Source organism: Podarcis pityusensis (assembly GCF_964106645.2).
Source record: "Podarcis pityusensis genome assembly, chromosome: 13".
NCBI classification, from domain to species: Eukaryota; Metazoa; Chordata; class Lepidosauria; order Squamata; family Lacertidae; genus Podarcis; species Podarcis pityusensis.
In genome coordinates this window covers 48,917,626-48,931,547 of record NC_138038.1, presented here as the reverse complement: position 1 = coordinate 48,931,547, position 13,922 = coordinate 48,917,626, and the positions used below count along the sequence as shown (strand labels likewise).

Here is a 13,922-nt window from a genome sequence, read left to right as displayed (position 1 = left end):
CATCCCTGTTGCCTTAAATGCTGGATTCTAGGATGTGTAAAATACTGCTTTGTACACACCATCCATTCTGCTAACTCTTGCTTTCCCAGTGGAATTATTTCACAGAGATTGCTACCACCTTGACAAGTATTGCGCTATTTTGATCGGGCATGCCAGTCTTTCCACTCAATGGAATTTTGAAAGATAAACCTCCATTTCCAGAGCACGTTGGCCAGAAGGCGATGTAATATTTTCATTGGCATAGCATGCTGGTAGAAACTGACTCAGGAGTATCAGAGAGACCTTACGGAGTGAGGAAAGGCAGGTTTAAAGGTTAATTCCTGCACTGCAATGTGAGAAGGTAGGGCACGAAGACTTTCACTATCGGGACAGGAATGGCCCTCACACCCACAAATTACCCCTGTCCTCCAAGAACATGAGAAGAGTCCCACTAGATTTAATTGAAGGTCTGCCTAGTTTCACGCCCATAAGCTGGGCATGTAGTACACAGCCCTCCTCCAGTAACTGGTTCCTGATGTACAGTAGTGGCAACAGAACATAGTGGTTATATTTCACTGGGATGGGAAACAGGCCTTGACAGGTCTCACTGGTGCCTGGTCCCTGCTGGGACTGGTACAGTGGGAGGTAGGAACATCAATGGCAGGTGGAGCCAGAGCCAATGAAAGGCAGAGCCAACTCATAGTTTTGCCCCCATCCTCCTCCCTGCTGAGTTCTAAAGACAACACTGCCCATTCACCCAGTTTAGAAATGCCATTTCAGAGCTTTTGGGGTTTGCACAATCCTGAATAATATTGCGTCCTGTTGCTGCTGGAGCCAGCTGGACTGACAGGGTTGCAAGCCTCCAAAGGACCACTGAAGATGTTCAGATGAGCAAGAGAGTTAGCTTTACCCCTACAACAGGAGGGAAAGGTCTGATGGCCGAAATGCCCATGTGGTTAGAGTGCATGTCAGCTGGGAGACTCAGGTCACACCTGCACCTTATGTTTATAGAGCTAAGCCACCCAACAGTCTTGTTTCCCCCTCCCCCCCCAAAAAAGAATCTTGGGAACTGTAGTTCGTTAAAGGTGCTGAGAGAGTTGTGAAGAGGCTTCTATGCCCCTCACAGGGCTACAATTTTCAGAGTTCTGAACGTCCCTAACCAACTGCAGTTCTCATGAGACCTGGGGGAAGCCATGATGGTCAAAGCGGTGTCATGGTGTTTTAAACGTGTGGCTGGTTCGAATCCACTCAGCTACAAGGCTCCTTGACTGATTTGGGGCCAGCCACTCTCATCTTAAGGCAACCTCACAAGGTTCTATGGATAAAATGGAGGGCAGGGGGAGAAATGTGTGTGTGTGTATCCTTGAAGTTACCAAAGGAAAGACAATCTATAATGTATAAGAAAGGGAAACAAAACAGGTGAAAGTTAAGTCTTCCCTGACACGGGCAGTCTATCCTCACATCTCCTTCATATGTGGCAAATCCCTACCCCGTGTTTCCATATGGTGATCTACATGGTACCGTGGCAATTATAAAAGAGGCTGGTTCTTTCACTGCAGAGTGAAGTGATTTTGACAACTTTCTATGCAAGGGCAACCTGCCTGGGCCTCCCGCAGGAGGAACTTTTGGAGTTCATTACCAAATTAATTGGAAGATCTCTGCCAAAGCATCCTTCAGTAAGAGCTCTACACACCAGGTGAGTGGGCACACCACCAAAGGCTTCTAGGGCAAGCCTTCCCTTTCAAACTCAAAACAGCTATTTTTGGTTTTTTTGCACTGCTCCCTATCTCAGTGCAGTTGCACTACTGGCCTCAGGGCCCCACCTGCTGGTGTTCAGAGACACCGCAAAGGAAAACTACGGCAAGTTTTTGCAAATTTCAATATGGCCCCTGATAGGTGGCAAGGGGGCTTCCAGAAGCAAGCCCTCTGGTGCAAATGCTGGCAAAACTGCAACAAAACTTTCACACCATTGTGCATATGTGCCCCCATTTCTTTCTTTGGTTTAATTCCATCATTTACCATCCACAGGGTCAATGGGAGCCATAGTTCAGCAACATCCAGGTTGGACGCAGGTCCCTCAGCCCTCTGCATAGCTCAGTGGCAGAGCACCTGCCTTAATAATAATGATAATAATAGTGATTATGATGATAGTTTTATTATTTATACCCCACCCATCTTGCTGGGTTGCCCCAGCCACTCTGGGCAGCTTCCAACACATATAATAAGACATCAAACATTAAAAACCTCTCAATACAGGGCTGCCTTCAGATGTCTTCTAAAAGTTGTATTGTTGCATGCAGAAGGTCACAGGTTCGATCCCAAGTGGCGATAGGTGCTGTTTGAGTGAGGCAGCGTACGGCTTATGGCTGGCGGGGAGTGGGAGGAAAAGTGCCCCCAGGATCACACATTAACATTGCATGACAGTAATGTGAAGACCCTCCTGAAGTGGATGAGGATCATGGAAGAGAGACTGCCAGGGTGGATGAGGCGAATTGCTCTTCACAGGAGCAGGGGTTCACCTCAGAAAAAGAGGAAGGAAGGGGGAGGGAGACGAAGGAGGGAAGGAAGAAGACGAGAGAAAGAGGGAAGAAGCTGCAGACCTGCAGAAAGAAGGAACGGTGCACAGAGGGGAGAAAGGAGCAGAGATGAGAAGAGGAATGCGACAGTGACAGAAAGAAAAGGTAGAGGGGGGAACCGAGAAGGAAGAAAATTGGACATTCCGAGAAAAGGAGGAACGAAAGAGCAAACAAGATTTTAAAAGTCAAGGAGGGCAAATCGGTGTCAAAGAAGGAAACCAAAGAATCAGCTGGAGAGGAAGGGACCCTCACGTAAGCTGAAGCAACAAGCAACATAAAGAACAACTAATAATAATAATAATTCTGGAGAAACTGGGCGAGGAGCCATTGAAATATAGGAAGGCAAAGAACGAGTGCATTGGGGCCGCTAGCAGACCCGGAAAACAGAGAGGAAAGAAGTCACGGAATTTCAGATTTCCACTTGGCGCCATGTCCCAGGGAGGGTATTTTGAGGGCAGTGAGCAGCGGCAATACCAAGCCCTGGAGATGCCCCCTGCCAGGCCCAGCGGCACGGACCTGGGCCCCCTCTGTGAGTCGGAGCTGGCCTCCTACATTGGAGACGAGCAGCTGCTCTCGGAGCTGCTGCAGGGGGCCGGGCAGAGGGGGCCCAAGCCAAGCACCCCCTTCTCCAATTTCTTCCCTGGGGAGCCATACCCCTACCTGTCTTACGGAGGGGAGCGCAAGGTCCTCGGTCCCTTTGACCCGCGGCCGGTCGCTGTCAAGGAGGAGCCACGAGGAGGCGAGGCCGGTCGCGCAGGCGGGCGCCACCCGTACAACCCCATGCACTTCTCGCCAGCCCACTGTGCCCAGGTGGCCCTTGCTCAGCCTGGCATCCGGGCCGGACAAGCACTGAGAGTCCTCAAGGTAAGGAGGAGAAGCACGGTCCCCCTGTTCCCAGCTTTGCTTTCACCCTCAGCCAGCTTGGAGACTTTCTCAACTCTATAACCAAATTAAAAAATGGTGACCCCCCCACTTTGGAGGTCATTGGTGACTACTCACCCTACCGGCTAAGTCCTCCTGTTGTGGTTGGAGGCAGAGATGCTTCTGAATGCCAGTCGCTGGAAGCCACAGGAAGGTGAGAGTGCTCTGGTGCTCGAATCCTACTTGCGAGGTTCCCACTGGCTGGCCACTGTGAGAACAGGATGCTTGCTGGGCCCCTGGCCTGATCCTGCAGGCTCTTCTTAGGGTCTGAGCTCCTCCTGACTCCAAAACCTGTCCATACTAGCACAGCTCCTTTCCCCACCCCATCTCTCAAACCTCAATCTTCTTCGAGTATTTATTACTGTTAACTATTGTTATTGAAAGTGCTTTAGAGAGTAAAAAGAAAAAAAGAAAGGGGGGCAAGCCTGTCCCTTTCGGGGCTTAAATCTATAACCTGATGCACAGGCGAGAGCAGAGGAAGGGGAAGGAAGTGGAGAGACAGTGGGAGATGGGAAGAAGATGCAGTTAGGTCGGTTGCACATACTTAGGTTTAGTTACAGCAGGGACCGGGTGCACGGGCAAGAGCAGAGGGTAACCCATGTTGTGCCCTCCAGATGTTGCAGGGCTCCAGCCCCCTATCAGCACCAACAATCAGGGATGATGCAGTTAAACAAGGTCTGGAGATCTGCACCATGTTTGTTGCCCCTGGACAAGGGCCTGTTTTGCCAAAGTTTGCACGGAAAAGGTGGGTTTTGAGGAGAGGTTTTAAGGGAGCCAAGAGAGGGACAAAAATGAGTTCTTTTTGGATCCCAGTTCCTTTCTATCTGGAACTATAGGGCTCAGTCCTGAAGTGTTTGCCTCCGTTCCTAAAACCTGACTTGCCTGCTCTCTTAATCCGGGACCCCAGTGTCCCTCGTCAGCCCTTGTGAATGCGGTCTCTGCAACACGGGGATAAATGCATGATATAAGCTATAACCCACACCAAGAAAAAGGGGAAAGGAGCTGAGCTTAACAGAGGTAAAAAAACAGCCTCCTTCAACAGCTCCATTAAAGGGCCCTTCCCATGACTGCGAGTGAACGAGAGATAATTTTGTGAGATGATGTGCAGAGAATCAAGGATCTATGATGGAACAAGTAATCGACCAGGCAAAATTAGGTAAAACACAGGGACCACATGAGCTACCAGCAAAATACAGTATTACAAAAAAATTGCAGGACTACTTAATGCAACCATTAAAAGACACTGCGAACAGGATATTAAAAACCTGAGAGATTCCAGATACATGGAAGAATGCATATATCACAGTGACTTCCTTTAACCTAAACCAAGGATCTCTGTTACAAGCACATACCTTTTCAGAAACAAGGTTTCATAGTGGCGCAGCAATAAAACTGCCAGCACACGTGTGGAAGCTAAGCAGGGCCCGGTTTGGTTTCAGATTGGATGGGAGACCAGGTTCCTGCCTTGCAGGGGGTTGGACTGGATGACCCTGGGGGTCCCTTCCGACTCTACAATTCTAGGATTCTATGAGAGGGGTAGGTATTGTTTCCAGAGCAGGCTGGGCCCATAAGGGCATCTGGAGGCACAGCCCCATCAACCTCAGCCAGCCCCACCTGCCTACCTTGTTCTCCTCCTTATTTCATTGCTATTTATTTGATTATTTCTTTGATTCTTGCATGCACCCATTCCAAGGAGTGGCCCTGCCTGCCCGCTTCCTCCTTCTTAGGGTTATCTTTGCAGAGCTCAGCAGGCAGGAAGGTGGGGATGAAACTAGAATCTGCTGTGTCTCTGCCTGCCATTGGCTGTGGTTCCACTTACGGCCCCACCAGTTTCAATGGTCACCAGCTGCCGGTGCTTATCCCAGAATCCAAGGGTGTGGAGCCAATATCTGGAGCATCAGGGAGGGCCCTCCTACAACCGGCAATCTCCATCTTGGCACGGAGGGCGTTTCTAGGCAGCTGCATATTCTGGGATGGGTGATGCCTCTTACAGGCAAATGTTTTGCAGTGTCCACCCACATTGTTGGCATTAAAATGCCAACCTGTATCTTTCCCCCAATTAACCCTGATTTATCCATTTCGGAGGAAATCAAATAAATCATCATTATTATTAAAATCTGTTTTAAATTATCTATTAGTGATATCTGAATGATCCATTTACAGTATCAAGTATTAATCTTTATACTGTTTTAAAGCAGGCTACACTTTAAGCATATGTTTGTGTATGTGTGTGTGTATATATATATATATATATATATATATATATGGCTACACTTTTGTGAAAATTTGGTTTCATAAAAGTATTGGCCAGCTGTGGGTTTTGAGGCCTGATGCGCTCTCTCTCTCTCTCTCTCTCTCTCTCTCTCTCTCTCTCACACACACACACACACACTTGGGCTATTGTCCCTAACCCATGGAAGGATCTATCCATTTCAATTGTCTTGGTTTCTTGCTTTTTCCAATATTAAATTCCATTCTTTGCATCTCTGTGACAATGTGAGATTTCAGCAAGACTCCTCGTGAAAATTCACTGGCCTTTTAGTGTAATTTTCTCCTAGTAAACACATTTTGTACGCAGTTTTTACTACCGTACACCTTTTGCAAGAGATTTCCCCAATATAATGCATTTTTATATGTTTTTTTTGTTTGTTTTGTTTTTGCTAATACAGTCATTATTACCTTACCCTAACATGCATTTTTGTAAGCATTGATTGCCTGGAGAACTGCATTGCAAAATTCAGAGAGTTCCAAAGGACAGTCGCGTTTCGCTTTTGTAAGCTGTTTCGGAAACCTGCAAACTTGATAAGTTTGAGTACGAAGCAAATAAAATCCCTGATTTTTTGCCCTTCCCGCTCCTCCCTCTGTGTCTCTGCAGGGCCCCCCTTGCAGCCCGTCCCCACCCTGTACCCCCAAGGGGAAGAAATCGGTCAACAAAGACAGCCTGGAGTACCGGCTACGCCGCGAGCGCAACAACATCGCCGTGCGCAAGAGCCGCGACAAGGCCAAGCGCCGGGTGCTGGAGACGCAGCAGCGCATGGTGGAGCTCCTGGGAGAGAACGAGAGGCTGCGCAGCCGGGTGGAGCAGCTGGTGCAGGAGACAGAGACCCTCCGTGACATTTTCCGCCAGATGCCTGAGGCGGCCGGGCTTATCAAAGGGCTTGGGGGCTGCAGCTGAAGCCGGCCGGGATGGGGTGGGGAGCGGCACTTAAGTGGTGGCACTTAAAATCGAGAGGGGGGTGGGTGCGTGCAATTTTGAGTGTGTAAATAAAAGGGTCTCTCATGGCACATGCAAGCTTTAGTGATGTGTCCTTTTGTTTTATAGGAGGGAATTGGCGGAGAGCTGTAGCTCCATGGCAGAGCCTCTGCTTCTCATGCAGAAGGCTGTAGGCTTCTCCGGGTACCTTTCTTGACTCAATAATAATAATATATTATTTATACCCTGCCCATCTGGCTGGGCTTCCCCAGCCACTCTGGGCGGCTTCCAACAAAATATTAAAATACAGTAATGCATCAAACGTTAAAAGCTTCCCTAAACAGGGCTGCCTTCAGATGTCTTCTAAAAGTCTGGTAGTTGTTGTTCTCTTTGACATCTGGTGGGAGGGTGTTCCACAGGGCAGGCGCTACTACCGAGAAGGCCCTCTGCCTGGTTCCCTGTAGCTGCACTTCTCACAGTGAGGGAACCGCCAGAAGGCCCTCGGAGCTGGATCTCAGTGTCCGGGCTGAACGATGGGGGTGGAGACGCTCCTTCAGGTATACAGGACCGAGGCCGTTTAGGGCTTTAAAGGTCAGCACCAACACTTTGAATTGTGCCCGGAAACGAACTGGGAGGCAATGTAGGTCTTTCAAGACTTAAGACCCTAGGAAGCAATTGCTGGTCATCGTAGGCAGTGCTGAGCTAAACAGGCCAACGGTCTGACTTGGGGTGGCAATCAGTGCTTTCTCCCCTAAAAAAACAAAGCTTAGGGGTGCTCTCATTTTCCAACTCATATTGAAATACTGCCCCTCAATGAGGCCAACATAGAGCTGCAAATTAAACGTTTCAAGTGTGTTTTAAGTGCAATATACAATGTGACCAGAGATGGTGATGGCGAGCCGTATGGAAAATGCAATGCATTTTTTAAAACGCTTTTTTTAAAAAAATAGCATTTTCAGATCGGTTTTTTATATGTGTGTGTGCAGATTCCACCCCGACATCTCCAGGTATTTTTCACAGCCTTGGACCCTGGGCAGCCATTGCCAGTGGAATGTAGAGAGCTCTGAGCTAAACAGGGCAATGGTCTGACAAATGAGGCAGCTTTGTATGTTGCAAATTGCACTCTGGGCCCATCTGCTCCCGCGCTAATGAAAGAGATGCAGGGCTCTTCCCACTAGAGATGCGGAGGACCAAACCTGGGGCCCTATATGCAAAACCACTGAGCTGCTGTGGGGAAGATAATTAGGGTGTAAGGCTGGAGCGAGTGGGTCGGCAGCAACCCCAGGACCGGTTTAAGCATGGCATGCTTTCCATCCAGTACTCTCTGCACTCAGCGCAAGGGCCAGGCCAAGCTAGTCCTCAGTCGCCATGCAGAAATTGCAGTAGCAAAGTACTTTAAATCAAGAAAGAGCCACTTTTGCAAGATCTGGGACCTTCACAAGAGCCTTCACAAGATCAGGGTGGAACAGCACCGGCAGCTGGCATCCTTGGGCAACTGCCAGGGCCCACAGCTGTGACCACTCCTTATGCCTACTTGGCCACCCACTTTAAACCCAGCTTTAATTTCCCACAATGCTCCTGGCATAGCCTTGCTCCAAGGTGCAGTGATAAAATCAAAATGGCGGCCCAGCTAAGCTACATGGGGCTGCTTGGAGTGCCACTGTCCTCTGCAGTCAAGTAAGCCCACCAGGGACGAGGCTGCTTAGTTCAGAGCCCTGTTATATGAGATCATTGATTTCAATGAGTAGTCAGACTTCTCTGTAAATCCTTAAAGCACTATTGTCAGGGCACACGCCCAGGTCTCCATGTCTAAAAATCCTAAAATGAGAACTGCATACTTGTGTGCAAATGGCACACTTCGTAACAGTCCCTTCAAAGCTGGAGTCTGGATTCGAACTCAGATCTCCCTCCTTGCTGCATCCTCTCCCTTTGCCTGCCTGGTGCCCTCCAGGTGCTTAGAATTACAACTCTCTTCAGTTCCAGCCTGCACAGTCCAAAATATTGGGGGGGGGGGGACAGGACATCAAGTAGGCGAAGCTTTCCCTATAAAACCGGACCCTCCATTTCTTCTTGTCACCTGGTGGAAACCTAGACTTCTCCTTGGGTTATACAGAGCCGATTTGTGGCATGGGGGGGGGGAGAGGAGTTGCAAGAGGGCCTCAAGCTCAAAGTGGACCCCCGTTTTAGGTAAAGGTAAAGGGACCCCTGACCATTAGGTCCAGTCGTGACCGACTCTGGGGTTGCGCCGCTCATCTGGTTTTATTGGCCAAGGGAGACGGCATACAGCTTCCGGGTCATGTGGCCAGCATGACTAAGCCGCTTCTGGCAAACCAGAGCAGCGCATGGAAACACCGTTTACCTTCCCGCTGGAGCAGTACCTATTTATTTACTTGCACTTTGTGCTTTCGAACTGCTAGGTTGGCAGGAGCTGGGACCAAGCAACGGGAGCTCAACCCGTCACAGGGATTCGAACTGCCAACCTTCTGATCGGCAAATCATAGGCTCTGTGGTTTAACCCACAGCGCCACCCTGTGTCCCTGTACCCCAGTTTTAGACCCCTGTTTATTTTGGGGCATTTGCTAAATTCCATAACTTATTTTCAAGTCCCACTGGACTAAAAGGGCGAGCGAAATAACAAAGAGGATGGAACAGAATAATTAAGAGGAAAGGTTGCAGCATCTGAGGATTTTTCGTTTAGGAAAAAGCGACTAAGAGGGGAAACAATATAATTTTATAAAAATTATGGGATGCCCTCGAAAAAGTGCATAGAGAAAAGTTTTTCTCCTCTCTCACAACACTGGCTGAGATCCAGTGCATCTGAATGTTGGAAAATGCAGGACGGATAAAATAAAGTCCTTCATGCAGCAAACAGACTTTGGAAATGGCTCCCACAGCATGGCACTTGAAGAGGACTGAACAGATTCATGGCTTTGTGGTGGGGGTGGGGGTGGGAGCCATATTACCCAGGTCTGCCTCTGACACTCGGTGCCTGGAATAGGAGCAGGAGGAAAGGGCGCGTTCTCACAATCTGCTCCTAAGGGTTGCCAGAGGCATCTTTAGCCCCTGCGTAGCAGCCAGAGGCCGGACTAGATAGGCCTTGGGCCTGATCTGGCAGGGCTCAGCTTCATCTCTTGCCTTGAACCTGGACGGAGAGAAACTTTCCCTTACAATCCTGAAACTCAAGAGCCATTAGGTTGAAACTGGTTGACAGTCGGTTACAGAGCTCTCTACACCCTGAGATGTGGTGATGGCCTTGCAGAGCCAGGCAGAGGCCCGGGTCAGGTAGACAATGTGCCCCCCCCTTTTTTTTTTTACCCTGGGGATAACTGAAGTCTTATAAATAAATAAGTACTGTATATAAATAATTTTCACAAAAGTTATGGTGACAAATAATTTTATTTCAAGGCTTGAACCGTATCTGCGTATAAAGACAAAATGGAAAAATATAGGTAGACAGTGGTACCTTGGGTTAAGTACTTAATTCGTTCTGGAGGTTCGTTCTTAACCTGAAACTGTTCTTAACCTGAAGCACCACTTTAGCTAATGGGGCCTCCTGCTGCTGCCGCGCCGCCGGAGCACGATTTCTGTTCTCATCCTGAAGCAAAGTTCTTAACCTGAAGCACTATTTCTGGGTAGCAGAGGCTGTAACCTGAAGCGTATGTAACCTGAAGCGTATGTAACCTGAGGTATCACTGTACAATAGTGCTTTTTAAAAAATACATAGGTAATGTATGCTGACCAAGGCCCCCTTTGGAATCGGAGGCCTGGGCCAAGTGGCCCATATGGACCCCACCTCTGTCTGGGCTTGGTGAGGGCCGCTGGCTTAGATTCTTCTTTGCCTTGTGGGACTCCGGGGCCCCTTTCTTTGTGCTCATTTCTCTCTCTTTCTCTCAGACACACACACACACACACACACACACACACACAGGCAAGGGTTGCACAAGCCGGTGGTTGATGTTACAACCTCTGGAGAGCAGCTTTTTGGATGGAGGTGAAGCGACGTTTGCTGGCCGCCCTGCCTCCCTTGGGCCCGTGCATCTCCCAAGAGACCCCCTGTACCTAGTGGAAGCCCCCGGTACTCAGGATTTGGGGTTTTCTCAGCGCCCTCTTTGCCAAGAGTTCGGCTCCTCGTCCCCCAAATTTGCTCGCTGTCCCCGTCCAGGCAGGGGTGCAAAGGAGCCGGCCTCAAGGTAAGCCGTGCGTCATCTTGTGAAATAACCTGTTACACCACCGAGAAGGAGAAGGAACTCTGCCACAAACCACAAGCTGTTCTGCTCCCCCATCCTGCTACAAACACACACCCCCAACTCAACCTCGCAAGGGTGTCCTCGCCCCCCAACCCAGACTAGAGCTGGGAGCCCCAACCAAGTGGAAAGACAGACCGCCACCCTCAAAACCAGCTCTCCCCCCGAGGGTCCAAGGCCGGGCCCACGGTAGAAGCGCAACCCTCCCGGAAAGCGCAATGGCCCCCTACCCGCCACCTTCCCTCTTTCCACACCGTTGAGGTCTCCCCACCCCCAGGCCATGGCTCATTGCAACCGGCCGGGTTTGCGAAACTCCTTTCCTGAAGTGTTTCAAGGGGAATGGGAGGGAAGGAGAGGGGAGAATCCGTTCCGACATTTCTCCGATGAAAATAGGGGCATCCCATTCCATCGTGATAATCTTACTATTTATACGCCACATATCTCAATGGCTTGCCCCAGCCACTCTGGGCAGCTTCCAACATGTATAAAAAACATAATAAAACATTAAACTTTTTTAAAAAAAACCTCCCTATACAGTGGAACCTCAATTTTCGAATGTCTCTGTTGACAAACGTTTTGGCTTTCGAACACCGAAAACCCGGAAGTAACTGCTTCGGTTTTTGAACGATTTTTGGAAGCTGAATGTGCCATGCGTCGTTTGTTTTGAGTTTCCCTATTGTACTGAGGCTTCCGCTGTCAGTTTTTGGAATGTTTCAGAAGTTGAACGGTCTTCCAGAACGGATTACATTCGAAAACCGAGGTTCCACTGTACTAGATTGCCTTCAATCTAGGTCCATACCCTCCAACATTTCTCCAATAAAAATGGGGACATCCTAAGGAAAAGCAGGACATTCCAGGATCAAATCAGAAAGCGGGACGGCTTCTCTAAATCAGGGACGTCCCTGGAAAACAGGGACACTTGGAGGGTCTGCCAGAGAATTCTGGGAGCTGTTGTTTTTAAGGGTGCTGAGGGTTCTTAAAAGACCCCCTATTCCCCCTCACAAAGCTACAATTCTCAAATTTCCCTATCATGAGGGATTTATTGTTAAACCACTCTAGCAATATTGCAGCTCTGGGGTCTTGTAACTCTAAATGTCTTAAATTAAATAGTGCCTTTTATGCCCAAAGGGGAAAACTGGGGCATTCTCAGGTAGGCTTCAAGTCATGGGTTCAAGAGGTTCCCCGCAGCCACTTTTCCTGAAAAACACATGATTTAGGGGCAAATCGGAAGAAACATGAATCAGGTTTTCTGTAGACAAAAATAAAATAAAAATTAATGGATAGGCCCTTAATGCGAAGTAGAAATACCATAGAAGTGATCTGCCACAGAGGTTTTTCCAAAACTTCTTTGCCTCCATTGAGGAGGGATGAAATAATCTGGCAGAGGAGGGTTTTGGGGGTGGAGGGCAGGGGAACAGGAAGATATAAGTTTAACGTGAAAAGAAATCACAAGAGAGGTAAAAAGAAAACAGCTACTATGAGATAGGAAGAGGGAAAAGAAAAGAAAAAGCCTTCTTTACTTAGAGACTCTGGAACAGCAAATTCTGCCTAAATTGGGGAGGCTGAGAGACACAATGCCTCCAGAACAGACAATACAGTAGTTTCTGTCCTTGTCTTGAGGAAAAGCTGAGCTGCGGAACTCCTTGCCACAAGGAAAACGCTGTGGCAAAGGACTTAGTAATTTCCAGAGATGGATTAGGTGTTAGCAGAGAGCGATGTCAGTCATTGCCAACCGACTATATCAAACCATTTTGTGACAAGGGGGTCTCGGTAATTTCCATCCTTCTCTAGTGGACCTTGAGGAGAGAAGGTCTGAGATCCCTTGCAGCGCAGGAGACCCCAGTTCAAGGAAGAGGAAGTTACCAATCTGTAGGTGGAATTTGGGGTTGGTTTCGGAGCTGGGGGGGGGGCGAGAAGCCATCTTGCCCTTTGCCTCAGGCCAGCAAAATGCCCTGGGCCAAACATGTTTAAAAGAATCTGATAGGTCTCCAGGGATCCCAGGACACTGTTGGAAAACCACTGCAAAATACATTGTGAAATGTTAGGCCTGCAATCATCAAACCAACAGCCATTGAGCCTCAGACTTGGCACAGGACTGCAAGGGCCTCTGGTGGCCACGAGTGGAGTTAACACAGGACTTCCTGACAGACATTTGCCTCCCTCCAAGGCCTCAAGCAAAAAAAAATGTATTTATTTCCCTCTGCTGCTACTGGATCCTTTCAACTGGCGATACATGGAATCGAATCTGGGACGACTGGCTTACTATTTCTGCCAGTTGCCTCAGCTGCTCTCAGAGAAAGGCCTGTCTAGTTCCAGCATCCTGTTCTCAAATAAATACTGTACATACATGGCCACGTGCCATGGATTCTGGAGCTCTGATTCCTGCATTGCGGGGGTTGGGCTAGATGACCTTTGGGATCCTTTCCAACTCTAGAAATCTACATTTCTGTGCTTAGAGCCTTCAAGGGCTGCTCTTTAGGCACGTACTGCAAGACTTGGCTTGCAAGGCAGCTGAGCAGGCATGTCGCCGGCTGTTGTCGACATGATCAGTCTGTTCTCCCTTGCTCCAGATTAATGCATAAACACACACACACACACGGAGAATCTTTAAAGAATATTTAGAAAACTATGGTATAAAAGGAAACATCCTGGAGAATTAGACTGATCCCTGTATTGTATGAATATAGGTTTGTAGGAAGGTAAAAAGAAACTATATAAGAAACATGTAACTGCAGTATAAAGTAATGGACAGACAAAGTACAGTGAGATTAATTGGAAGTCATTTTTAATCCCCCCCCCCTATAAATTTTATAATTGCTTTCAATACCAGGAGTATATATGACAGTTATATTAATCTTGTTGTATCTTAGAGTGGTGGTTTGTTTTATTTTTCTGTTATTTGTATGCTTGTTTAGTTGTTTGTCCGTCCGTTTTTTCATAAATGTATTTATTTTAAATTAATAAAGATATATTTTTAAAAACCCCACCAAAAACCCCACACACACATTC

General features: G+C 48.3%; 1 protein-coding gene across 1 annotated transcript; it reads left to right on the top strand.

Annotated features, from left to right (window-relative positions):
- The first annotated feature begins 142 nt into the window (after positions 1-142).
- Positions 143-6,671, top strand: CEBPE (CCAAT enhancer binding protein epsilon). The gene is made up of 2 exons (XM_080980001.1): positions 143-3,419; positions 6,352-6,671. Exons 1-2 carry the CDS (start codon positions 2,985-2,987, stop codon positions 6,649-6,651), a joined length of 735 nt encoding a protein of 244 aa, XP_080836127.1. The 5' UTR covers positions 143-2,984; the 3' UTR covers positions 6,652-6,671.
- The last annotated feature ends 7,251 nt before the right edge of the window (positions 6,672-13,922 follow it).

Excerpts from the sequence above, each read along its gene's own strand:
- CEBPE (XM_080980001.1), top strand. The coding sequence starts at position 2,985 with ATGTCCCAGGGAGGGTATTTTGAGGGCAGTGAGCAGCGGCAATACCAA. Across the intron at positions 3,420-6,351 it reads AAGCACTGAGAGTCCTCAAG|GGCCCCCCTTGCAGCCCGTC; the intron begins GTAAGGAGGAGA and ends GTGTCTCTGCAG.